Below are 27,878 nucleotides of genomic sequence, written 5' to 3'. Positions count from 1 at the left end.
TGGCATTAAGTCTGGTTTATGTTTCTATTTGTAGAGGTCATTCATATCCTTCTCCTCCCAAATGAGGGGGATCCTGCTTTTTCTAACAGAGCAGCTGGTTCCCCTCTTAGGAGGAGCTCCTCCACTCTAGTCTTTCTTTTCCTGAGAACATCTTTTATTCTTTCCATCTTTCCCCATATTTCATGAGTTATTTCAAGCCTGCTCACTTGAGAGACAACTTTAAATCCATCTATTTATTTACTTCTAATTCATTTACTTTCTAATTTGCATTTTTTTTCCTAAAGACCCGCCACATGTATAAAACAGGCAAGTCAGTAGCAGGTAGGAAATATTTGCTTTTAGTTTTTCTTTTCTATCAGACTGTATTCCCCCGCCTCCTTTTCAGATTTAAACAAGGAGTCCAGGAATCAAAAAAATACCTTTGTTTTCTCTGCCCATTATGGGGCGTTGCGTGCCTCATCCTCCACTGACGCCAGTCACGACCACTGCAGTTCAGTTCCTTGCAGACTTTGCTGACCGTGCGGTGCTCTGTTGGGGGCTCACATCTCACCACCATGACATTGCAAGTGAACAAAGAAATCCAGCTCTTTTTATCCTCCATTTTCTGATTCTGATACTCTAAAAATATCAAGGCAAGGTTTTGGAGTTTAAGGCACACTAACTCAGCTGGCCTTAATCACACGTGTTATACCTACAGTACAGATTAAACTAACAATATCATTTTAAGAAGATTGTCCTAAACACAAAGCTAAATCGCTCCTTTTATTTCAAAATAACTATGAAAAATGTAACATTTTCTGAAATTCATTGTCTTCAAAACTAAAGGTTCATTCTAGATGAATGCTAAGGTTTGTGACTCATGCCATTATAACTAGTACACAGACTCTTAAAGAAATGTTCAGAACTGAAACTTCCTTCCTCCATACCCTCCGCTTTTGTAAGAGACAGCATTTATACTTAGTTGAAGGGCATGAGCATAGTTGCTCCTTCAGTTAAGTGCTCCCTGGGCCCATTTATCTCCAGCTAATAATCCAATTTGCCTGGAAGTACTTGACTCCAGTGGGAGTACAATTCACAGAGCAACTGCAGAAGGTAGTTCTTAAGGGACTCATCACGTTACACAGAGACAGACATTTTAAATACAGAACATATTCTGCCAAAGTGAGGTTCGCTCATGCAGCCTGCTTTGGTGGCATGGCAGTACTATGGCTTGCTTTTATTTCACAACTCCCACTTAAAAAGCAAGTAGCACAAAAACTATTTAATCATTCATGGATTCATTTTACAGAATAGAGAGACTGCTGAATCTGGCTGTAAACAATAATTTTGCTTTTGATCCTCATCATACACCACATATATAAAAGAGAAAGATGGAGAAGTAATAGGGAAAAAAGAAAACTAACCAATTACTACAAATGCACTACTCTTTTTTTTTTCTACTTACTTTGACTCAACTGGTTACAGGTGGTTTACATCCAGAAAACATAGAAACCTACCACAGCCATCACCTTCACATAATACTTCCCTTTGTATTCTCTCTTGAAAGGTTACAATAATAGCCTGACTTATTAACGCACAACAGAAAAAAATCATCTCTGTTCCAGTCATTGTATTTAGAACCTCATAAACCAGCTCTATTATGGTAATGCTTCTGGGGCAAGGATTCACATAATTAAATGTTTCACAGCAGGAAAAGAAAGTAACTCTTGTTTTTTAAGCAGGGCTAAGTAATCTCTTACAAAACACATGCTATGATTTCAGTGGGTCTCTTTTTGAGCCCCAAGCAGAAATGCTTTTTAATTACAGTTCTAAAGAGTAGGTCTCCAATACAAACGGTAGAGGATGAAACTGAATGCACAGGAGTATGAAAAATAATTCCCAGGACTTAGGAACTGCAGGCCCTTACGTTCCCTAAAACTCACTCCATTGACCTTCATGGTGGCAGTCAGCACATCTTAGCTGTGAGCCTCCCCCAAGGGAGCCAGCTGTCCTCTGACCCCAGCAGCTCCTCCAAGGACCATGTGCACTTGGGAGAAAGATTCCTTCGTACAGCCACACTCCTACACAGTTCACTTTCAGCTGTGGCCACACTGCCCCTGGTTAATAACAGCTCCATCAACAAAACACACTTAATAACAAACGGTCAGGAAGGATTGATAGCTGCTTTGCTACATTCCCAGCAGGTCCTGCCAATGCTGAGATGTTTTAGGGACACTGCCTCAGAGCAAAAGCTCCCACACCAGGAAAGCAAAGTGCACTTCAGCTTATGCACATGAGCCCGAGTTTTGTTTACCTCACTTTATCTTTCCTCAGGCAAGGTCTGAACCTTTCACTGAAGTTCCTTCGTGCAATCTAGCAGCCAAAGTCACCTGGCTACAGCTCAAACTGTTGCTTATCAGTAGCAAAACCTTCTCCAGGTGCTGCTTGTGGGGGGACCTAGCTGTAGCCCATCTTTATAGAATCACAGAATCATTTAGGTTGGAAAAGACCCTTAAGATCATCACATCCAACTGTTCACCATATTCCAAAATACTCTTCTGAGGTAGGGGGAAATCCAAGAAATACTGCTTTGATTTAACACCACTGCTGCAAACTGTGGCACAGTGCTTGATTCATTGGAGCTGTCGTGGCAGATCAGGGGAAAAGGTCTCTTTGGAGGATGTCAGGAGATGATGATCGCTCCTGGCACATGCACAGACTCCTTTGATATCCCACTCGCACCTTCCAAACTGCTACCAGAAATGCAAGGATTTTTCCTCCTTGGATTAAAAGCTTTTTCTATTCACTTGGAAAACCAACGTTGCCATGGTAGCCAAGCACTTTAAAGCCAGACCTGCATTTATGTGACTGTTTTTCTACGAGATGGGGAAGTGGTTTTGTCCCCCTTTTACCAAGATCCAAACCCCCAAAGACCGGGTCAGGTGCTCAGCAGCTCTGGGAGTGTTAAGGCACATCCCTGGAGGGAGGCCCTGCAGCATCTCTAAGAACCTTGTCAAAACAACATCTCGTGGTTTGCGTGTTGGAAGGAGCTGGAAACAGCAGAACTACCCTTCTATCTACATTATGTGTGGGAGCTAATACAAAGAAATTTAGAATGAAGTGTTGACTCATAATGACACTAATGTAAAACCTGCTCCTGGAAACAATCCCTGCTCATTTTTGTCCTTATCTTTTTCTGTGCATTAACAAGAAATGAGCAAAACGGAGCATTTAGCTGATCTTTTGTGCAAACACAAAAGCTTTCATCCACCTCGCATCTTCACTGACAAGATGACAATGCATACACTTTCTTAAAATCCAGTTTGGAAATACCCAGCAATCGTCAGTCCGTCTCAGACACGTTGTGCTGCTTCAAGCCCCCGCAAGCCACGTGCCTGGGGGTGCCTGCTCCTTCCCTCTAGCGCTGTCTCTCCCCTCACCCGGCCAGCCTGGCCCTGCAGGGCCTCAGACCAGAGCAGAGCAGAGACTGCTCCTATATTTCTGGACATTACTTCTTCTGAACCTAGACATAAGCATTAAACCTGCCACGCAGTCTGCAGAGCACCGACTCTCTAGAGCATGGGATTTACTCCTGCACAGTAACAGAGTAACATCTCTACTGAAGTGAGCCATTTAACAGAAATTTCATTAGGGAGAAAGGTCACCTCTCTAATTTCCTCTATAAATCCAATAGGACTACAGACAAATTTATTTCTGCATCTGAGAAATGGCATTATAACTTTACTTGAATGTCATAGCATCATGTACTGTGCTGTCACATGAACACTGCAAGATGAGAGCAGGAAAATTTCCTTCCACCCAAGGCTGTGCTTTTCCCTCTATAGTAATAGTTAATATCTTTTTGTTATCCCCCCGTCTTCCATTTTACCTCATGGCTTTCTATTGCTTGAGCTTAGTCACAGAACTGTTGTGGGTTTATTTTGAAGATTCAGGTGGGAAGAACAACCTCAGCAGAGTTTACAGAGGTAAATCCGTTTGTTAGAGTGGGGACAGGTGGCTGCCTGTGCGTGTTTTCTTAGCCGTCGCTTGTGCCGTCTTCATGCCCATGTCACTTGCCTTTTCTACAGGACACCAAGTCCCCAGAGAGGGAAAACCCATGTTTCCAGTCAAGAGCATACTGTGCACAAAACATGTACTGACAAAATTGTCTGTTCCTGTCTATTTGGGGTTCGCCTTAAATTTAGGGTGCTACAGATTTTTTGCTTTAGTAGCTTATGCATACATTACAAAATCAGCTTTTATGTTTACATTTATAGAAGACAAAATAGCTGGAGGGGGGGGTCTGTGTACACACGCACATCTGCAGCCTTGGTGGCTCCTCACCCACTCCCTGGTTCAGGAACTACCATGGCAGTCACAGAAGGGACATTAGAGTCAATGGCTGAATCTCTTTCATCTAAATGTGCTCGCTTCTCTTCTCAAGATATTTAAAGTTTATTTCTAGTTAGGAGACATTACCATATCATCGATGCTATTAATGCCCAAGCTGTTCAAGCCATCACCATTGAGTATGAGCCCTGCTTTCAACAAGAGAAACAGCAAAGCCAAACAATACAGCCAGAGCTAAACAGAATCGATTACAGATATAGAAATGAAACTCTGATGTCCTCAGTCCTCACCCTTCCTCCCTGGTAGCTCTGGTTTGGCCTAGGCAGTTAGTGAAACAGGTCAGCTTGGTCATAGTGTGCAGTGGCTGGAGTGCAAAGAGCCTGGGCTGGCAGGAGGAAGGGAAGGGTCGGCTGCCAGCAGCACCTTCTCCTCACACCTCTGCTGAGCGCAGAGGATGCTGCTCCGCAAAGGCGTGTTGTGAAGTGATGCTACGGACAGATTTACTGAAGAGAGAAGCCTTCTCACGCCATTCACCCTCATTAGTTTTTATTTAAAGAATGTCATGTTATGTTAGCCTAATAGTCCTCTAGCTCCGGCTTAATTGAACTGGCTGAACTTAATATTGACTTTCTGTTCATTGTATTTTCTTTCTGCTCTCCTCATAAATGGGAATAAACTTGAATTACATGCTCATGTATGTGATTCTTCCTCACTCACACACCTATACAGCATCCTTTCAGGCCATTAGATGCCACCTTAATCTTGAAAAGAAGTTACTATGCAATTGTCCACAATGAGGTCATGGTCAAAAAACCTTCAAGAAGGCAAATAAATGTCATTTACATTTCTACAGGTATGGCAAACTGAAGCACAATGGCAGCAATGTTTAAGGTGTTTCTGGTCCAGCCTGCTCTGATGGGGCTTTCTCTGGTACAACTGTTGGGGTGGGGAGGATATTTAAAGCACTTTCTCACAAGAATATGTTGTTTTGGTTTTAAGCTGTGACAGTTGACCGAGTTACAGCCAGGCTTCAAGAAGGGTTATAGGCAGCATGTAAGCAGGTCTTACCTTAGCTCATGCTTGATGTCAAACTGTGTGAGATGTTGTTCATCACCTGTGGAGGGAACCCTCCCTTAAGCTTTAGAGAGCCCAGTAGCTAGGAGGGGAAACACATGCACACTCCCTCCCAAGTGCTCACTTACACCATACCCTTTGGTACCTGTTCAAAGCTCCCCTAGGTCTCCATTCTAATGTATATCAAGGCTTTTAGTAGTAACAATGCAGAAGGTTGTCATAGAAATTAATTAGGCTTCTGAATTAGGCTTCACTGCATAAGTGGTTTTGATGCAGTAGAAGCAAATTTACAATGGTTTATCATTAATGTAAGAAAAGCAAAAATGTTTCCTGCTAACTTGGTTACTAAAGTAGCCTTGTACTATATTAATTTATTTCTTAGTTTAAGATGTTTGTAAACTTAGTAGAAAGGATGTTTTAACAGGAGAACATTAGTGGGCCAGAGTGTGTTAATATTTAATTAATAATAACATTAATACTTCTATATCCATCATATGGGAATATGGGAGGATAATGCACAGAACAAAGTATACTTTGCAGCATCTACTGCCAGATATTAACAACTAGATTAGTTTGATGGTTTAAAGTAATGAAAGTATGTGGTGTGAGCTTGGGGAGGGGTTACCAAAAATAAGATCCTAAGGAATCAGTCTTTTTTGCTGTTCTTCCCACACTAACCAGGTCCTGTGTCTGGAGCCACAGGGTATAGATTTTCTTTCCTGGAGCACTTAGCTGTTGTTGCTTATATGATTTGTTAAAATTACCATGGGGGTTTTTTGCTATACAAGCACACAATGTTTTCTAGAACTTCAACGAGGCTGTTAGAATGCCAAACCTAATGAAAGCATATTTAATTAAGGAATGTAGCTTTGATGAAAGAACATTTAATTGGGGCATGGTCTTTCTTCTGCTGGGGTGTACCCTACTGCAACAGTCGCAGATGCTGATGGAGAAGGAAGGGCAGGGACCACAGAAAGAAGCTGGGTTCAAGTGCTCTCAGTAACCTCTTTTGCCCCTGTCAGAGGCAGAGCGCTGGGTTAGATGGACCACTGCTCTGAGCGGTAGGTCTGTCTGCTCTTCTGAGTCAGCTGTGCTAATGGCAGGGACCTGAATTTGCCCAGGTCCCCTCTGCTGGCTGTAATGTCAGGGAGAAAATTTGACAGAGAAGGAGGGCAGGTGAGGCTACAGCGTGGCACCTGGGCTACAGATAATCAGCAGCATACCCTGGGAATGCATCTGGCACACGGCACTTATAAATGGTGTTTCCGGACACACAGAATGGCAATTCTGCAACCAAATGGAGAGGGGAGACCCAGGTCACCAAGCTCAGGTCCAGCTCCTGCAGGCTGTGTCCCCCCATGCATGTGGTCAGGGGCAGAGGGGTCAGGCTGTCACCTCTCAGACCTCTTACATGCAAGGCAGCTCCTCCAGCTCCCTTCATCCAGCTCTTTTGCCTGTGTGGCTGTGACTTTCTAGTTTGTACTAGGGGAAGATGGCTGCTGCTCACATTCACAAAGGTGAAATTTCTGGTGCCAGTCATTTGTCTTGCCATCAGCCCAGATTTTCTAAATCAGCTTATTTGGTTTCAGTAAGAAAAACTACTATTCCCTTCACATTACACCTAATGTAATATCTAAGGGGAAGTTATGTGTTATACTTTGCACTGAGCTAATGCCCCACCACAGCTGAAAGGTGAGCTCCTACCCCAGATGCACCATCTGGAGTGGTCATCAGATCCTCTGCTGAGCTAAGACACCTAAATAACAGAAAAATAGCCCTAAACAGATAGTAAACACAAAAAAAGTGCTTGACAAGAGCACAGTGGAGGAGCCAAGATGCCCTGACAGGTATAAGAGGAGGTACAAGTGGGGGCAGGACCTTTTCAGTGGCAGCTGCTATAGATCCCCTCAGCCCCAACCATGTAATGTGACCTTTACATCACTTCTCATGTGCTTGACTGAAGTGGGGAGGTGTGATTCCCATCCTTCTCCTGACAGGGAGGATAGAGCTTCATCTGAACTGGGGAAATCAACTCTTCAGTTTACTCAGTGGTAGAAACTTTTGAAGCCACATCAATCTGTGTGTCACTGGCTCCAGGGCTGCTTAGCGGACAACTAGCTGCCACCACGTGTCACTAGGTTCAAACTCAGACAAAAGTCACCCCTACCTATGTATGAGGCACTCAGACAGCTGTCAGAACACATTACCCTCCATTTGTTACCTGCCCAGATAATGCGTTTTCAGGCCTTCTTGGAAGTCTGTCGTGAATTTAAAAAAAAAAAATCTCATAGAGTTCAATTGTCACGTTTCCTCTCCCACTTGCCTGTGGGGAAGAAGTGATTGGGCTTTGCAAATGAAGCCAGCAGAGATTGTTAACAAAGAAAACCCTGCAGAGGAAATAGTGTGCATCCCCCAAGTGTATGTGCCACACAGCCTGTGCCAACTAGCAAGTCAACCTGCTCTGGTAAACTTCTGTGGCCGAATGACTGTGTCAGCAAGTTCCTCTATTGACCCTCCAACAAACAGTCCCAAAATTAACTACCAGCTGCAGTTACAGCCCATCCCAAATAAATGTAACAGAGTATTTGAATTTGAACTGTGGGCATTTTTCAGGTCAAAAGCAGTCTGGCACTCTTCTTCAATTTCTTCCTTTGTGTTTAAAACTCACCTTGTTTTACATTTTGTTTGAATTCCCAGAGTTTGGAGCCTCACCTGCCCCTGGGTGTACTGAGTCTGGCTGGGGTGGAGTTAACTTTCTTCCCAGCAGCCTGTAGGGTGCTGTGCTTTGGATTGGAGAATAAAGCAGTTGATAACACACCAGTGTGGTGGCTATTGCTAAACAGTGCCTACATGGTGTCAAGGTCTTCTCCCTTTCACAACTGAACATGTAACATAGACTGTAAACAAGGAGTAACTCAGAGAGGGCTCTGGGTTAGAGATGAGATAGATCAACCATTCAAAACATTCAGCTCCTCAGCACTGTACCATGTGGTCATTGCTTTTAATTGCCTTTACCTCCTTTAAATAATGAGTCTAAGAGGTGTCTTTAATTCGTCTTTATTCTTAGGTCAAACAATATCATCACTGAATTGAAGAGGTTACTGGTTGAAATACAAGTGCGGTGTGAGACAAATATGGAAGATAACACTTTGCAAATAAATTAATACAGAATAATTGTCTTTGCATAGTTCAGAAGTGAAAAGTAGGAGGCAGCAGTGCGCACGTGCTGTGAACTGACACACACCACCACGAAAACCCAAGTTCCTAGATGAACTCTTGCAGCTGCAAATAAAACAAACCAAACCAAAAATACCCCAAACCTTAGAGAGCGCTAACTATTAAAAAACAGGCAGAAAGGGAACTAATGAGCTTTTTTTTTTCTTTTTCCTTTTTTTTTTTTTTTTTTTTTAAACAGACCATGCTGCAGAAGGAGTGTTTTCTCTTCAGAGATGCTTTTAGATAATCTGCCTTGGCATCCCATAGCCTGTCATACCCGACTGTGATGCTCCTTTGTTGCTGCCCATCTGAAGGCCTATTACGTTCTGTCCCTGACGAAGCTGCTCTTCTGAAAATCCTCGTCGATTCTGCTGTGCTTTCCTGTCCAAATACAAACAAAAAAGCAACATACACACATACCATTATTCCACATATTCTCAGAGGATCATTGAAAGCAATCTGAAGTTGGCTCCTGCTAACAGACGTGTCCCCTGTAATGCAATATTTCATTTGCACCATCCCATGGGCTGGACAATACTGGCTGGGCTCATTGCTTTCCTGAAGTTAGAAGTAATGCTCCGGTCAAATCTACAACACTTCAGACTTTCACTGTAACTTATTCCAGAACCCCAAGGGACTTCCCCAACAGCTATGACAGGTAAAATATTTATGTGGTGCTGGATATAACACATGTTAAGCCCTATAGCTCTTAACAGCTGTAGTCCATGGGATCTGATCAATGAGACACTTACCTGTGCTGTAATACAAGTTGATATTAGAGCAACAGAACAAATTGGTATAGTTTAACTCAGAGGAGTAAATAAGAGCTGAAAGTACCCAGACAAACAATGGGACAGAGACGTGACTTGCTCATTTCGTGGAGTCGATGATGGCTGTCTGCAGGACAGAACAATTGCTCTGTTGCCATTTCCAGATCTCTCTCCTCTAAGCAATAGACTCTGCTCTTTGCACCTGTGTCTTAACTGTATGACAGTCCTTTATCTCCTGTCAAAACATACTGACCACTTTTGTTTGGTGTCCCGGTCTCAAAAGCCGTTTGGATCAATGAACCTTTGTTGGAGTTTAAAAGGAGCCTCTTTTCCCTGAAAATAGCACTGAGGGCCAAAGTTGCAGTTAAGAAGAAGCACGGAAGTTTGTTCTCTGCTGCCTTGAGAGAAACTGTTCATCTTGGATCACTCTTTCATTTATACAAGGTGGGGAAAACAAGTCATCTACAAGGGAGAAGGATCAGTCTGTTGGTACCAAATGAGCCGTATGAATCAGCAGAGCAGACTGAGGGAGGCTTTCAATCAACCAGACTCTACTCCCACTGAGGTACAATCTTTCTCTCTGCTGTGTCTGTTTGTCCTGGGATCAGGTTACCCTGCAATAGGGCATCGTGTTACAGCTCCCCTTTTCTCCCCACCCCACCACTAGATGAGAATGCTAGATTAGGTGCCTGCTGTGATTGAAAACCATCAACATGATCCTCTCTGTGAGGGTCTGATCCTGTACTGTGCTGAGCACCCTGGCTTGAGTCCAACAAAGCTCTTAAACTCTTTGCTGGGCTCAGGGTGTTCAGGACATTGCAGGAGAAGAAACCATGTCAGCATGAAAGCCCAGCAAAGCAGAAAGGTGAGAAAGATCCACAGGAAACCAGTACTGACCTGTCATTTTTCAGAACGGGTCTCCAGTGTTACTGTAGAGACTAGTAAGAGGTCTTATAGACGCCCATCACAGGCTCTCAGATCCCCCAGCTCTTGCCAGAAAGCATGCCGTTTTGGAGGGAGGCAAAACGCCTCAGAAAGCAACCCCCTCTTACTGCTGCTTAATTTCTTTTCCAGAATACTTACACGGGCATCGAACTACTGCCAGGAATCAGAGGATGTTTTTAGAACTACTCCTATTACCTAATTGAATCTCAGGTTCACTGTGTCTGCCTTTATTTTAATTAAAATCCCAGGAACACATTCTATTATTTTTTTTTCCTCTTTCTTCCTACAATTTTCAGCTGTGTTGTGGAGTATATCCACAGAAAGTTGAAAAGTAAAGTCTGAACAGGAAAAAAAATGAGAACTGCAAAGAAGAAGTGAGAAGGGATACTAAAGGGAAGCCTGGATATGCCAATAAAAGTTGATTACATTTACAGTTTGGATCATATAGTGTTATTTTTACCATCATAAGCACCACATTTAGTATATGATGGTCTTACAGATAACAACATATACTCGCGTTTTGCTTTTAGGTTGGTGGAAATGGCCTTAACTTAGACTGTAGAAAAAAAGGTGAGAGCAAGTCTCACACTACATCAATCTCTGTTTGGCCTGACTGCCATCACCTGGCATCACCCTTACCACAAACTGAGCCCACCAGATCTGTTATTTTTTTATTCCAACTTTGCCCCAGTGCTTGTGGTTGCCAAACAAACAGCCATGGATCCATGAACCTTGCTAGGGCATGCAAGGAAGGAGGAATTGGGTGGTGGGACTGGGTATGAGAGGTACTGGCAACAGAAAGTTAAACGTCTTAGCTCAAGTGTGGGGGTATCTTAATCACTGTAGATCCCTGCATGAATTCTCTTACTCTTATCTTCTCTCAATTTAAGTGAAGGCGATTAAGAGTCAGCCTGAAAGCCCTGACTTATGACTAACACTGGGTGGCAGTGAGAGGGCTTCAGCTGACTGAAGGGGTGGGAAAGCTACTCAGAAAACAGCTCCTCACCTGCAATATGTTATTTCCTTATAGAAATAACACCCGTTTTCCTTAAGGCAGTGGCTATAAAATGGTATTTCAGGGGCTGCAATAGCTATGGATTGGCTATCCAAGCAGTATGGGCAGGACAGACAGCTAGGGAAGAAGAGAGGTGATCACATCTTCATTTATGCCAATGAAATCTGTTCCCACCCACAATTAAGAGTCCAGATGAAAATTAATTTTTCCATGCAGGACTTTGTTTTAGTTACATAAAACAAATAAGACTGTCTGGGTCACAGTGATTTCATGTCTGGTTTATATTAAAACATGTAACTGGATTTGAACCCAATTTTAAATCCAATTATATTCCATAAATACAAATCTATTTGTGCACTGTATTAAGTTAAAGTAATTTCCTATAAAGAATGCATAGTAGTTTGCAGTTACTTAAAATTCAAGTCTCCCTTAGACCTCAGTTAAACCAGCTGAAGGTTTAAGACAAAGAAAGTGAAGTCTGCTTTACTTTTGCTGAGCCTCACCTAGATATCAGAAAATTCAAGGAAACCAAAGACAAGCAGCCAAGTCTCTTTTTGCTAACATGCCTCAGACATTTCAGCGTAAGAGATACTTTTGGATGGCAGAATCTCATGTCAATAATATGCCTGAGGGGCAGGAGGGCTAACTGTGGGAGGATTTCCTTTTCTTCCTGTCACTGCTTCTCAACCTCCCTAGCCAAAACAAATGGAGTTTTTAGAGCAAATAAACAGCTTTGCTAAACCAGAGAATTCTTCACAGATAAGTGGTACTCCCCAAGAAAAAAGATTACTAGGAAATGAAATCATTTTTGGTTTGATGAAAAATGGAAAGAGGCTCAGTAAAGGGGTCACTATCTGGGGGTTTGCATACATCCATGACAGCCTTGCCTTCACTAGACTGTCTGTTATCTGATGTGAGGCAAAAGTACGCTTTTCCTGCCAGCTACTCTTAGGACACAAATATCTGCATGGCTGCTGCCATTTTTGTTCTGTTTTCTTCACAAATGTTATAGAGGATTAGCTGAAGCTGCTAAATAGATGAATGTCATCAAAACTCGTGGCTGAGTTTCCTAAGTATCATTGCTCTCCTTCTAGGGAATAAGAGTCAGGGATAACATCAGTGGACAAGAGAATTGTGTCTCTTCCTCAGTGATCAGAGTGGGCCCCTCACACAGCAGGATGGATATGCTACGAAGGTGCCTGGAGCAGGAGGCTGCACTCCTCCCTGTGTGCACTACCAAAAGCCAGCCATCCAGTGGGGTCCCCACGCACATGCACACACGTCCACACCAACACAGCCTCTATCAGCCTCGTCAAAAGGGGCGCCTCAAGGAGGAAACCAGAGTTGGAGCCACGGGCAATGCTCTCTTGGTCCTGGTACCAGTAGTGCTGTCCCAGCTCCGGGACAGGAGGGACATGTAAGGTGGCGTGGCGGGGCTACATGAGAAAAGGCTGCACTACACAGCTCCCACAGGGCTCCTTCCCAGCAGCCCTGGTGTAACTTTAGGCCAACAAGATGTGGTAAGATGTGGGCCTAGCAGTGATGCTGATAAAGTTGGGAACCAGTGAAAGGTAGAAAATGTTGCTGCCTGGTTGGGTCTTTGCTTCCCTTCTCTAGACTCCAGAGAGAAAATCTCTCCATTACAAGGAAACTTTGGAAAGATTCTTCCCTTCGTTTCCCAATAAATTTTCTTAAAACCTAGAGGCAGATGATATTACCAGCTTCCCAGGGAAGACAGCTCTGAGCAGCTATGCTTTGGACTTTACCTGTGAAACCAGGATGGATCTCCTTTGTAGCAGCCGTCATCCTTGGTGACTGCCAAACTGCCCAGAGCCATTAAGGTTCTCTGCACTGCTGCCATATCCTTCCCTAGAAAGCCAGAGAACGAAATTAATATAAAAAATGCTTGCACCACAAATAGCTTGGGACACTCATAAACAGTCTTATCCGATGTATTAACTAACTCACTCAGCTCTGCTGAAAAAGTGCATTATAAATCCTATTTTACCATTGCTGAAATGGAGGTACTGACATGCAAGAGCTTATTAAAAGCCACCAAAGGGACAGTGTTAAAGTGAAACTTAACAATTCAGACATTTCCAGGTTTCCAGGCCTCTGGCTATTTTAATGTCTTCCCCCATTCTATTTTAAGTCCTTCTAGACAATCCTTTTGGCAAAATTTTCTCCTAAGAAGAGACCACTTCAGTGTACAAAGAATGGTAATATACTCAGTAAAACATGGCTGAAGGAGAACAGTGTGTTAAATAACAGTGCTGTGTCTCAGTTTCTTCACCTGCAAACTGGTAAGACTGATCCCACCACTTAACTCCTGGCAGTTCCAGACTGCCCTGTGTTAACAGAGATCACAGCAGACCTGGAGAGCTCCTGTGCAGCTAACTCCTATCAGTCCTTCCCAATTTAACCACCAAATCACCTTCCAAATCCTCCCTACTGGCTTCCTTTCTCAGGCTGCCAATAATCATAGAATCATATAATGGTTTGGGTTGGAAGGGACCTTAAAGACCATCTAGTTCCAACCCCCCTGCCATGGGCAGGGACACCTTCCACTAGACCAGGTTGCTCAAAGCCCCGTCCAACCTGGCCTTGAACACTGCCAGGGAGGGGGCAGCCACAGCTTCTCTGGGCAACCTGTGCCAGTGCCTCCTGCCAGCCAGTCCACTATTCTTCAGCTTTCTCTCTATGTAACCTCACTTGAATCCTCATTTCAAAAAGTCAGGGCTCATCTCATCTTTAGTCAAGTGAAAGTTACATATCTGGTCATCACCAGTTCTTTAGGTTCACTGCACAAACAACAAGAGAAAAGCTTCTCAGGGGATAATTTAGCCCATCTGTATTGGGAAAGGTGAAATTGCCTATCACTTTCTTAGAGGCACACCTTCCACCTAGCTGAAAATGCACCATGTTTCCAAGAGGGCACCTTCCATCTTTGAAATATAAGGTTCATTTTCAATAGAGGTTTGCATTTATAAGTTGTATCCCCTCCTCTTGTCTCTCTTTCCAAAATGAGGATAATTACTAAATTTTATCTTTTGGTCCACATCTTTTGCTGATTCCACCACTGAATTTTAAAAAACAAACAAACAAACAAATCAAAAACAAGAGAGACGTGGAAATTTTTTTAAAAAATTAAGATTGCTCCTTTTTTCTTGGTTCTTCCCCTGGACTTTGTCACTTGGTGTAAAAGGGCAGGGAGTCAGACAGATTCTAACTCATTACCCAACCCAGACATGTTAACTTTTGAAAAACTTTCTAGCAAAAATGAGTTGCAGCACATATTTCCAATTGTGTGAGGTGGTAAGTTGTTGGAAATCTGCCTTTTGCCTCCCCCTTCTTCTGAAGTCCTTCCGTGTTTCTATGATTCTCCTCTCTCTCTTTCTGTTCCAGTTCTTCCTCTTTCCTAGGATAATTTATCTAGTTATCAGATCTGATTTTGACTGTAAGTTATTCACTTTTATATATATGGGATAATAACTAATTAATAAAAACATGAGATACTAGAGACATGCTGATTATAACAGATTTCAGAAATACCTCCAGTGGACCAATATTAATGAAAATCACTGTGGACCAGCTGGAGTGCAGAGGGAAGTGAGCATTGCACATTCTGTGTTTACGCTATGCATCACCCTAATTACAGGCAGATGCAGTTCAGGGCTTTGGTTCACACAAACCGAAATACGTTAACACACTGTCTGAGGTGAGGAAGAGACCCTAAAGCTGAAAACATCCAGCAGCTTCCAACTGTGGCTGTCGTACAGCCTATTAAAGTTTATAGCAATCCTATCTGCAGGGGACCACTTGCTCAGAAAATCAATTGTCAGCCATCCAGAATCCTCGTTTTAACTGTATTTGTTAACACAAACTGCATCAGACAGGGTCCTTGCTTAAGAGGGCAGCTGCAGAGCTGACATCCCACACGTGCACGCACACAGGCGCACATGGAAGGGCGCGAGGCAGAGGCACTCAGAGCTCCCCGGAGCAGCAGATGTACCATATGCTGTAACAGATGCCACGTACAATGTCCTTGGGTTGCCTCCCATATAACAAGGAGCAGGGTGACTGACTGGGATGAAGCGGGATGTGAAGAAGGATTTAAAAGTGAATGAGCTGAATAATGGCGCCAAGCGCAGAGAAACGAAAAAGAAACAAAAGGCGGGTAGCAAAATATGATGATTGGCCTCGCGAAGCCATCTGGCAGCCCCCCCACGCTCTGCACTCAGCTCTGCTTTATTTGTCAGTGGTGAGTGGGAGACGCTGCAGGGGAAAAACAGACTGAGTGGGAGCCGAGTGCCACGTGACAAAACAAAGCCACGGCCACGGCAGTGCTTTGCAGAGCCTCCTTGCTGCATATGAGCGGTGCTGGGCGTGAGGGAAGACCCCGAATCCGTGTGGTCTTGTGACATTTGCCCTCTTCCAGCAAAGGATACAAGGGGCTCGGTCATGACCATAAGAAGGGCTGTAAAAAATTTTAAATTTCCACTGAGAAAGTCACCTAGCACTGCAGCCATCTGACAGAAGGGATAATGCACATTCTCTGAAGCCAGGCTTGACCCTGGCGTTGCAGAAAATTGCGGTCAGTGCCTTCCCTCAGCTCCTGTACTTGCTCACTCAGAGCCACGTGGGCTGCCTGCCCGGCCCCCAGCCTCAGCATCCCTGAATCATGCTGCAGGGACCCACGCCGACAGCACTTCTTCTGCATCTTCAGTGTCCTCTGCAGCGTGCCCTGAATAGCACAGCTTCGTAGAGGATCTTGGCACTGCCTGTACAAGGAGCAAGGGGCCTCTAGTCACTTCTTATGGTAAGCCTTTCTCTGGGGAAAACCTGGCTGGAAGGCTGCCTTCTCCAGGTCCAGAAAGGGGAAGGTTCAAACCCAAAGATGGAGCACTGCTCTGCATAGTATTCCTCAAATCTGCATAGTATTCCTCAAATGCTGTTTTGTAAAGGCTGAACAAGTACCCAGAGGTACAACCACCTCTTGCCGGTCTGGAAATATACTGGGGAGGCATCTGTAAAAACCAGTGAAGATAATATCTTGGGCATGGATTAGGAAAGGCTGCTCAGTAAGTTCAAGTAAGAAAGGACCAAAAGAGTGGCGATACTTCTCCTGGACCAAGAAGTTGCAGAGATGAAGAAAAAATGCACCAGATGGACTGAGTTTGAAACAGCCAACAGTAGACTGCATCCTAAAACATTTCCATTAATCATTACTAAGAATTTCAAAGCAAAAGCTCTTGGAAAACAATTAGTGCCAGAGAAAAGCTGTTTTTCAGTCACACGTACTTTTCTTTCCCTATAAACATGCATAGACATCTCCTCTCTTTCTAAAGAGGTTATGGCCTGAAGTGTAGGAGTGCTGTAACTATGAAATAGTGAAAAAGAGACTGTTCTTCCTCTCCAGCTAATGCATCCAGGTTCAGACAACTCAGCCCTGAAGCAGCACAGATGCTAGAGGTCAGAGTTATGGTTAGACACAAAAAGCTTGCAGTGACTCACTGCTGGAGAGACATACTGTTTCATCTCAGCACTGAAATGAGCAGCAGGAGGGATGAAAAGGGAGTGGGAAAGTGAGGAGACAGATTAGTTGTGGGAAGTCCTAAAATAACACTGGAGAAAAGTCTTGTATGTCTCCCTCCTAGGTTGCGAGTTGTGTTTTGACTTCCTGTCCTCTGGAAGTTACTAGCTTTTTTCCTTACATCTGTTGAGAAAAGGTGATGAGTGAAAGGAAGAGAAATGAGGAGATCGCCACCATCATTAGGAGCTTTTTGTCTTCAAAGCAAGTCCTTTTCATCATTAAGGATCAATGTACCGTACTTTCATTTGCATGGTATGAAGCCATTATGAGATGCAAAAGACTGCAAAGAACAGCATCTGAAATGACCTATTATCATCCCTTACAAGATAGATGGAGTTTCTCTTTCAACAGCCTGCTAGGCTGAGGGAGGGGGGGAGGGTGTTACTCCAGGGAAGTGAAAATCCCTTCATTTAAGACATTCAAAGGTAGCTTGGATGAACACTGAAGACTGAACTGGAAGAAACAGTCCTGCCCTTGTGCCCAGTGTTAGGATTTCTCAAGCAAATCTGGCACCCTGAGAACATTACAGACCCCAGTCCCTCCAGCTGTCAGTATATCCTTCCCTTCTATCCCATCCACAAAGAGCTCCCTAGTTTTTCATTCCTCGAGCTGTCCTTCAGAGGAGTCATCCCATCCACATGTCCTGACAGTCTATGAATACAGACTCCACTGTTTTTTGCTCCATGTGTGTTCCTACACAAACTATTCTGACCAGCTTTCTCAACGGATTTTTCTCTTTCCACTGTTTCATTCTCATGGCAGATTTTTGACCCTTTCACACTTGCCTGTCACTACCCTACAGCTGTCCTTGCTCTGAGCCCTCACACAAAGAGTTTTGCACCACCTTGTCCAGAGGGATGCAGGACATACAGTGTATTTGCCTACAGCACCAGGAAGGGATGCATCACTGCAGAAGTGGGCAAAACCAGCCGTACGAACGCACAAATGACTCAGCTCTCCAGGAACTACATCACGCAGTTTCCATTTTGAGCATGGGATGGAGATAGCCTTCACCTGGGTTACTGCAAAACCACAGGGGCACTCTGAATTTTTTTGCTGTTGCCATAGTGACCTCTCTTAAAAGACTGTATCCTTAGAGAGAGATGCTCAGCTAACATGGTGTTAGCAATGAGTTTTGCTTCTTGCTAGTCATAAATGAGCCCTCATAAGCTTCACAGAGGCATATATGCTCCTGGGAATGCATTTTATAGCACTAATTTAAGCTTTGCTTATAATTTGAAAACTGCAATAAAATCTCGTCACCAGAAAATAAGGGATTTCCATATTTGCTATTAGAAGCTATTTACTTGGAAATAATTAGCATAAAGAACATTTGTTTTATTATGTCTGTGGATTTCTATCAGAATGATGGGCTTTTGGATAACGCATGAGCTTGGAAAGGCTCCGTTATGCCCTCAGGGTAATATAAATCCCTCAGAGGAGATAATGCAGCACCGGAAGAACATGGTAATGAGGTAAGGCAAACAGAAACAAAAGATAATTACATTAGAGAATATGCCTTAGACAAAATGCACAATTACAACACATCAAAGCAAAGTAAAATGAAGACTGCAAGCTGACTTCTAGCTTATTATTTTTACCTTCCCATAAATCCACTGTCTGGAAAATATCTGTTGTTCTTACTCCGTAGATTTCAGCAGCTTTTAAGAACTGAGAAATTTGTTCCATCTGCTTGAAAGCCATTTTTGATTCAGAGATCTTTGCAATGGGCTCGTTTCCCTTCGGATGTAAACTGTTTATTAACTTGCATAACAGCTGAGAGATAAATACAGAAACAAAATTAGAAAGCAGTCACCAAACTAGAAGGCAATTTCTGCACATGCTGCAAAATGCTTTTGACCTGGCCAGTTTCTGTCAGGGACATAATTTCTTCAGTTAAAAGCAAAGTGAATTGATAGTAATCAAAGTATATTAGAAATGCATTAAAGCTTTCATCAACTGATGGCAATAGCCTCACCATATAAATCCTAATCCACTAGAAACAACAAAGCAATCACTGGTAAAGATTATATAACAACTGACAGAGAAGAAACCACATGCCCGAGCCAAAAAAATAAGCAATGTCAATTGAAATATTGTTACAGTCACTTTGGCAGAGATTCAATGATTAGCGTATTCTTACAGCCCACTGCAAACAGCAGCATCTGCCTGTTTTCAATAAACCAATGGAATACAATGTTTTAGCTACAGAATTATTCCCAAGAAGAAAACAGTTATGACATAATCCAGTCCTTCAGATTTTCGATATCTCTTCACCTCTCCCTGTCAACACTGATTATTTCTTAAAGAGAAAAGTATACATCTGATTTTAAAACAGATCTCGTTTAACTGTATGAGAAAAGGTGCTGAAGGAATGAGTCACACTCATATATAGAATGCATGACTCATAAGAATCATAAGTACTGTACTAATCCCAGTACACTAGTAGAATAATTATCTTCTAAGATTAAGACTCCTGATCAAAAGGAAATAAATCAGAAACAAAGATACATATTTCTGCACTGGCCATAAGCTCTGGCCAATTTAGCTAGACAAAGACAAAAAATAAGGGCACTGGGCATATAAACACATGCAAGTACACAATTAGAGAAAACACTTACGGTTCCATCCATCAACCAGGTCTGAAAATGTTGCCTTCCAGGAGGAGGGTGCTCTATCTGTTCTCCACACTGTACAATAATCCAGTTCACCAGCCTAGACTCTAATTCCGGGTCATATTTCTGTTCAATCTTTTCCTGAACTTCTCGGCTTAAGCCATAGCTTGGTCCTCTGTTAGCCATCTCTGGAACCAAAGCAGAACTTCCTTAGTGGGTAGAGTCCTGATCTGCAGCTTTGAAGTACGCACCGGAAAATTAAAGAATAAAAGAGTGAGCAGCCTGCACTATACGTTAGACAGTTGAACAGATGTTCATCAACACTGAAAGTAACTGTATGGCACCGGTTATAGCTGTTCTGCAGAACAGGGGAGGGATCAACAAGGGAATATCCTCTTCCAAAAGCACAAATCAGCTACAACATTTGTATTTAAAAAGAAGGAAAAAACAGCAGTGTCGTCCCCCCGTCCCCCGTCCCCCCCCCGTCCCCCCCCCCCGCCCAAGCACAAAACCAGAAGAAGAGCAAGATTTAAAACAGAGTAGGTTTTAAAGAGAGGCTTCTGCTATGTTTAGAGAGAATACAATAGAGTTCTCAGATCAGTGTTAAAGCTGCCTACAAATCGAAAAGCACTTTAAAATTGCCTACCTAATACTTGCTAATAGGAAGAAGGTTGTACATGGGAGCTCAAGCAACCCGATTAAAGATGCAGTCAGGCTCTTCCTCAGCAGAGATGCAGGGATGGATATCCAGAGATCAGCAAACCGAAAAGCGTTGGGGAATTTAAGAGACGAAGGCTGCCACAATGCCCTGCTGCTGCTGCAGCATCGTGGTTTGAAGAACAGTGTATTGATTTGATTTTCCTCACATATGAGGAGGGTCAAAGCAGGGGCGTTGCTAAGAGCCATTAAAGAGGCCTGCCTACTCAGTCACAGCCTGGGGATCCTGTTTATCTCGCCCATCTGCAGTCTGTTTTCATGCATGTTTCCTCAGCCTTGCGCTGTTCACCCCACAGGCTCAGTTTTACTCCACCTAGTCTGCATCGATCCAAACTGCACCAAGCATCCCAGTGCCAGATAGTTAGAAATACAAATACAGGGACTTCACCAGACTTCACTCCGTTAAACGAAGGTAACGGAAATTACTACGTCTTGTTTATTTTTAATCACAAAGCAGAAGCAAAACCTTTTTCTCCATTCTGCGTCGCGATGCTAACAGGCTTATGGTGTGAAAAATAATTTCTCCTCCTCCTCGTTCAAGTGCTGATAAAAAGTTTCAACAAGGGCACAATAGGATGAAAAGTCAAGGAAGAGAAGGCAGGTAGTAGAATATTATTATCATCCTATATTTAGGGTATACTAGGCTATCAAATAGGGTAAGAGTGTCCCAAGAAAACAACTTGGACCACCGAAAACAAGGGGAAATCACTGAAAACTAGCAAACCTACTATAAAGCACAAGGATCGTATTTTTTGCTGATATGAGTCAGCATACCTCCAATGACAGCAGGGGAGCTATGCCCATGTACGGTGGTTTAAATGTTGATTATACCACTGCAGTGGTGGGAGGGGAGAGAGTTGAGACAGACTTTTCTTCTGGTCTCATTTGCACAGATCTATCCTTTATTAAATAAAATCATTTTGCTCCTCTCTGAGTTGCACCAGAGTTTGTCAAATATCTTTCACCCATGCTGTATTATCTACCCTGCTATGAAATAGTTCCCTTTGGCAAATGATTCATGCCCAGCTTGATATGAAAGGAAGTTGATAAACCTGAGGTGGATATACAGTCAGCTTTGCCAACAAAAGTCCTCCTGCTGCATTTAAAAAGAAAAAAAGGGGGAAAGGAATATAGCTCCTTATATATCTATCTCATAATGGCTTCTTCATCCATTACTTTCTCATTTTAAGACCATCAATTCTCAGATTTATACTGCTTCAGATGTTGCTGGGCTTGAGCAGACTCACGAGATGAAAAATTTAATAGATGACCCAATTCACTGTTGTCCTCCACGGGCATTTCATTTAGTGCTTTCTCTTCTCTGCACTGGTAGTTTTAGAACTCTATGAAATATGTGATTACATAACTCAGAGCATGCTACGTGACAGGGCCACCACTTGAGCACTTTCCATCCCAGCAAGCATGCTGGTGAAGGCACAGCAAATGCACAGGAATCAAGACTGCAAACCAAGCCTGGAGATCAGAGGAGGAGTAAAGTGCAGCTGCAACAGTAAAAGGCAGTACATTAATGTCGTGTCCCTTCCATTCAAGCAACTGTTAAGGGCCAGGCCTTACTCTCTTTGGCTAGTCCCACAAAGAACAAGAAGCTTTATTTTGCACTTTCAGATCTTTTTGCATTGTTCTGTTTAGAAGGGAGCTACCCAGGTTCCTTGGCTGTTTATGGTCACAGCAGGGCGTCCAGTGCTCACTAGCAATGAGATTTCATGAAAGCCACCTACCTTTGCATCAGCCTCTCCCCCCATTTCCTACCTTGGGGGCAGGGTTAGGTAATTTAACTCTCCTAAACTGCAGAGCAGAGGTCTCCCCCTTCACAGATGTTGGCTATGCAACCTGTTCTCTAGGGACCATTGCATACTGTGAAAGCTGAAAAGCAAGCTTGACCATCAATATCAATTTTTAATAAGGCTTTAAAAACCAGAAAAGATGCAGAGGATTGGAAAAAAGCCAGCTCCCTACCAATATTTCCAAAGCATGAGTAATCAAATCATAAGCCTGCTACTGTGCCATCCAGCCTGGGAAAACAATGGGATGAATTTCTTTTAGAAAGTGATAGTGTTGATGCAATTTATTAAAAGTGCTGTAATACATTAGAGTTGGCTACTGCACAACACATTGATTAGAGAACTAAACTGATTCCGAAGCAACATGACACATTAAAGAGATTAAAGCTGGCTAACTAGTAGGTCCTATAATATGACTGTAATTGAAAAATCATTAATGATCGTGTATATTTTCATTCAGTTTGTACAAGGCTGTGTTCCCAGGCCTGAACTATTTAATATGCTAAAAAGCTCATACTCCTAGGAAGATCCCAGCTCATGCATGCCGTGATGAGCAAACTACAAAGATAAAGAAGATTCCTTGAAAGCAGGCAAAAATATCTCTCATTGCAGTCAAAGTCTAGCCACGAATGAAGTAAATTCAAATAGTCACTCCAGTAACCAGAGGACTGAAAATTAGAGCCTTTACAGTAATCACCTCGGAAGGATTATCCGTTTAGCTCACCAAAAACAGAAGTTAAGAAATGGCAAGCACATGTGGCTACAAAACAAAGAACTGAAGGAACTCGAGTTCCTTCTAATGAACGGAGCCATATTAAAGCCTGACAGCTACAAATGTGATGTAGAAGGGGCAGGTTTTCAGCAGCAAAGGTATTACCACCAGAACACTTCACCTACTGCTTCTGATGGATTTTGTCCTCTTATTTTTCTTGGGAATGCAAGATTGGAACTAATGACTAAAAACACAAATCTCTTCAGTAAGTAGAGATGAAGCTAGAAGACATGAAGTAGGATTTAATGCCTGTAAGTGCCGTGGCTCATCTTATGCTTTCAAATAATGACAATATTACCTTATAAACTTAAAAACTTTGTGAATCTATAAACAAATGCTGCCAACAACAACAAAACTGACATTAATTAGCTCACTAACCCACGTTTAGATCCAGGGTAGCTTGATAGCTTTCAATGTCTTCCAACTGGAACACAGAGGGAGAAATAAAACTTATCCTGCTACAGAGCAACCCTTAACCTTTGTTAGATTCTGTCTGGCAACTCACTCCTTGGAGTCTGGTATTTCAGCCATCCCAAAGCACTGTCTTTCAAAGTACGCTGGGTCAGTTCCCATCAGACAAAGATAGCCAGCAATTAGAATAACTGGGAAGTCCAAGCTCTACTGCCCAGGTCTGCCACTGTGCAATAATAGACCTTTCATAACTGAGTTTAAAAAAAAAAATAAATTTCAGGACATTTTCCAAATCTGTAAAATGCTTTAGAGCACTGCCTTCACAAGGAAACTTCTGAGGCCCTGCATATAAAGCCTATGTCGTGATGTCACATTTTCTAGAGCTGCAGAGAGGATGCTAAGGTTCCATACAAGCCCAGTGCAAGTACAGGGCCTTTTTCAGGGAGCTGCAAGGCCAGCTAAGTGCTCTGCAGACCCTTGGTTTTATTCATGGACTTGCTTTGTCATAAGATACGTGAAGATGTTCTACACAAGAGAACTAGCCAGACAAGGGGAAAAAAGAGGCTATAGGAATATTGCCATCTTTTTAACTGTGCAAACTGGGTGGCAGGTATCAGAGCAGGGAACAACATTAATTTGAAAAATTCTAACTTCCCCTTTAATATGAAATCTAAAATCTAGAGAGCCTCAAAGACAAAAAGTGCTAACTGAAGCATGTATCTTGTCTTTCACTTGCAAAAGGGTTTCTTTGCCAGCTCTGAAGAGGTTAAGCCCCAACCAAGTGCATAGTTTGAACACCTCAAACTTGAGATTAAATGCAAATTAAGTCAGGAATGAAGGACCTTATTATTTGTGGGACAGAACAGAATGCAATGTCACTCCAGTCTGCAAAACAAGGCAGCTCCTAAGGCTGCCACAATCATAAGTGTTTCTGGGATTCATAAGTCATTGACCACCTTGCAGGCAGCTTGCCAGCAGAAACAGTTACCACTTACCACTGGAAAACAACTCCTGTGGGTATAATTGCCAGCATTCCTGATATTCAAGGTGACCTTGGAGGTAAATTGTGCATTTTAAGTCTCAGGATCTTTTAAGTCTTGTGCTGGATTGACAGACTCCTTGAAAGAAAACCAACACATCTCATCATACCGATTTTTTATCTGTCCCCAACATAAACAATACCTTCTGAGAACTACCTTGGTTTGAAAATTACGCATTGCAATACACATTTAGCAGAACAGAAAAGAAGTAACATCTTTATTTCACTGAAACATAGGTCAAAACTGACAGCAAGATTTATAAACAAACAAACAAAACAGATTAAATCTCCTAACTAAATAAATGCTCTTTTTACGATTAGGGATTTAGCTTTGCTGTCAGAGACTTTTTCAAGAGTTGCTGTCCTAAGGACTAGCATATTCTGGCACACTTTCTGCCAGCAAACCACATTCAATACAGAAGCAGAGCAAAGGATTCTCGTAAGGCTCACCAGACCTGTTCCCAGGCAGCCCATGTCCTTCAGGAATTGCTTTTCGAGGACCAAAGTCTGGGCAGGCCATTGACATCACTCCAACCCTTAAGTGTGCTACTGTTCAGCATAGCTTTGGTGCAGATACGAGCACCTGCTTCCACCCCGACTGGCAGCAGTGACCTTCTCGTGTTGCCACGTGGGAGGCAAACGGACAACATGGTGCAGGTCAAAAGGCCCCCAAAGAACATAACCTTTCACGTGCCAGCCTAAAAACATTTTAAATTTGTATTTTAGTCTCAGAACCAGGTGACTGGAAGTCTTAGCAGCTGTCATTTGCTTTTCATGCTGAGTATAAACGCAGAGCTAGCTGAAGCTCCTTGCCAACCACAAAACAAGACACTGTAGCAGGCTGAGAACGTGTCTATTCCTCATCCCCGAGCAGATCACAAGCTACAATTACTGTGTCATATGGAGGATGGCCATTTCTCTTTAATGGAATAGAAGCATTGGACCATATAACATACATATGCAGGACTTGAAAGAGAAATACAAGGTCAAGCCTGCAACTAGACTGCCATAGGTCCTATAATTTAGATTTATGCAGACCATGGCCAGGGATGTAACTAATACTCTTCTGTTCTAGGCAAATATATATTGAAGTGAGATGAGGTCCTACAGTCACAAAGTAAATCTGAGCTACATAAACTGATCTATGAGCAGTAAATCTGTGACAAAAGTAAATCTTTTGTCCATCTCTGTCTCTTCTTCCCAACCGTTACAGTAATCTCTTGCCCTAGTAAACACCTGCCAGGAGAAAAGCAACATGCACAGTGGCATTAAAACCACACACATAGCAAGCTGCCTGCTATTAAACAGAAGAGCCAAGTTCCCTCTGCCTTTCCTGTCCCTGCTGGGTTTGAGAACAAGGGCAGAAGGGCAAGAGCACGCAGTGATTGTTGGCATTTCTGTACGTATTCTTTACACAGTTGTTGAATTTTCACCAAGCTTTAGTAAAATTCTGCATTCTCACACAGCTGACCGAATTTGTACATCAGTCCAAAGCATAGACCACTGATCTTAAGAGACAGATGAAACACATAATCCTCTTCTATTTCCAGGGAAGCCTTTAACATAATGTTTTTAGCCTTATTTTTAAAACAAAAAATAATCTGAAAGGGTAAGGTAGGCCTCCCTATAACAGCACAACTTAAAAATCAAACTAGTTCAAATCTCATTTTTCCCCAGGACACAATTTCCTCCCATTTCCTCCGCCCCAGAGGAGAGGATAGGGACCAAGGAGAAATGACAAGCACAGACCCAATGTAGCGACTCTGACTAGCATGGGTTCAAAAAAATGTTGTAACTCTGTACTGCAGTATGACTAGAGCATTGGAAACATTTGAGCAGCTGCAGACACATAGCTGGATGAAAGTTTCTCTCTAAGCACGTTTTAATTTGCTATGAAAAGTATGGTACCCCATAAATCTCTTAGCCCCACTGAATAACAGCATGTCCAAGAGAGCACATAATCAAAATTAACATACAAATGAAACAGCAGGAGGCAGTTCTTCTAAGGCCTATCCAGCTAGGGGTTTTTTTTGTGAACACTGCTTTGTTTGTGTTTAGTGTTGATGGAAGAGAAAATAAATCAGCTAAACTGAAATTACATGAAACACTTAAAGAGCATGTAACGCCAAAAAAACAAAAAGCTGAAGTGTGTAATACAGAGGCAAGGAACAGAAGAGACAGAACAAGTAGAATACTTGTTAAGATAAAAATACATGTATATAAAACTGTATTAGTACAGCTCAATATACAAAGAATAAGGGCACTTGGTTATTAGGAAACAAGTTGAATAAGCTTTAGAGACACTTTCACCACATACTGGTCTATTGCAAAATTTACTCCCAAACACAGGAAAACACGTCTCACCATTGTCTCCCTTTTTAGAAAGCAGAATTGTTGGTTTCAAAGTTAAGTCTCAAGTAGTTTGATTTTGCAATAGATCTGAAACTAAAATGTTGGTAAGGACTAGGGACAGTTGAGGTCAGCTGGTAATGCTTTTGTTTCTTTTTAAGGAAAACTGTTACCTGCTTCTTCAGCACTATAGGCTAACCGAGCTCCCTGCCTAGCTATAGCAGCTTTTTGGTATTTACTCATGGAACTTGAATGACTGTAACTAACTCCTCAGCCAGAGTTAATGTTATGTTTAACCATTACATATAAGATAAATACCTCAAGGTGCTTATTCAACTAGGGTTGTTTGATCAAAATCAACAACACAAGCAGCTGAGTTGCTCGGTTACTGTCCAGAGCATCCTCGTATTGCGACAGTGGCATCAGCCCAACATGTCCGTACCGCACTGGGTGACAGATGAGCCCAGAAGTCATTTTCAGAGCTGTCAAAAGTGTAAGATACTGAGAACGCTAACAACTTAAGCTAAGAGTGCTACTGAAAATAATTAAGTGTAGATTAAGGTATTCAAAGAAAACCAACCTCCCCAGGCAGCACGAGATAAGAGTTGGTAAATCTGAAAGCAGAAGACACTGACCATTTTGTATGAATCAAGCTTATTGTTGAGGAAACGTATGTTACATATTCACAAAACATACTTTCTATTTGGCAGGAAATTAGAAATCTGTATAAAAAGAAAAAAACAAACCCAGAACATAGGAATTCATTACAAAGGATTTTGAAAATTTGCACCATGCAGAGCTTTCCAAATAATACCTTAGTTTAATACTGTATCTCTAGAGAGGAAGGAAATACTTGTTTTTAAACATGACTGATACTGGAAATAATTCACTATGTAGACATCTACTGGCAAAGATGAAAGAGATGCCACTGGCATTAACTCAGGGGACAAAACGTAGTACCAAATAAAATTGGAATGACACCATAATATGTGAATATTACATTATGCAAGATTGTCAAAACCTCCTGGTAGGTCAAGAGCTAGTCACAGGTAGGATGTAAATCTCCCTGGTTATCATCTATCCCTTCTTTCAGGCATATGAACATGCCAAATTGACAGTAACCAAAACGCTGGTAATTTCCAGCATGAACACAAGGAAAATATCTGTGTGCATAAGGTCTACCTGAAAGCCACCTCTTCGTATTTAAGGAATATAAACTGAATTTAGAAAA

At 42.5% G+C, this 27,878-nt stretch overlaps 1 protein-coding gene across 2 annotated transcripts; it reads right to left on the bottom strand.

The window, feature by feature from the left end:
- Positions 1-8,444: 8,444 nt before the first annotated feature.
- TAGLN3 (transgelin 3) lies at positions 8,445-20,530 on the bottom strand. 2 transcript variants are annotated; one of them, XM_074816823.1, is made up of 5 exons: positions 20,204-20,530; positions 19,564-19,793; positions 18,544-18,718; positions 13,116-13,218; positions 8,445-9,000 (listed from the first exon to the last, which is right to left on the bottom strand). In XM_074816823.1, the coding sequence occupies exons 2-5, from the start codon at positions 19,741-19,743 to the stop codon at positions 8,859-8,861; spliced, it is 600 nt and encodes a 199-aa protein (XP_074672924.1). In that variant the 5' UTR covers positions 19,744-19,793; positions 20,204-20,530; the 3' UTR covers positions 8,445-8,858. The 2 variants fall into 2 exon arrangements, with proteins under 2 accessions (XP_074672924.1, XP_074672925.1); XM_074816824.1 differs by having other exon boundaries at positions 19,564-19,745; positions 20,204-20,529.
- Between the last annotated feature and the right edge of the window lie 7,348 nt (positions 20,531-27,878).

This window comes from Strix aluco, chromosome 2, assembly GCF_031877795.1.
Source record: "Strix aluco isolate bStrAlu1 chromosome 2, bStrAlu1.hap1, whole genome shotgun sequence".
NCBI lineage: Eukaryota > Metazoa > Chordata > Aves > Strigiformes > Strigidae > Strix > Strix aluco.
Note: the sequence above shows the minus strand (reverse complement) of the source record. Positions and strands in the feature narration are given on the sequence as shown.

Bases quoted from the DNA above. Each gene is read 5' to 3' on its own strand.
- TAGLN3 (XM_074816823.1), bottom strand. From the start codon at position 19,743: ATGGCTAACAGAGGACCAAGCTATGGCTTAAGCCGAGAAGTTCAGGAA. The intron at 18,719-19,563 runs GTAAGTGTTTTC...TTTATCTCTCAG, and splicing joins CCTGGTTGATGGATGGAACC to CTGTTATGCAAGTTAATAAA. The intron at 9,001-13,115 runs GTAAAGTCCAAA...GTATTTGGACAG, and splicing joins GATCCATCCTGGTTTCACAG to GAAAGCACAGCAGAATCGAC.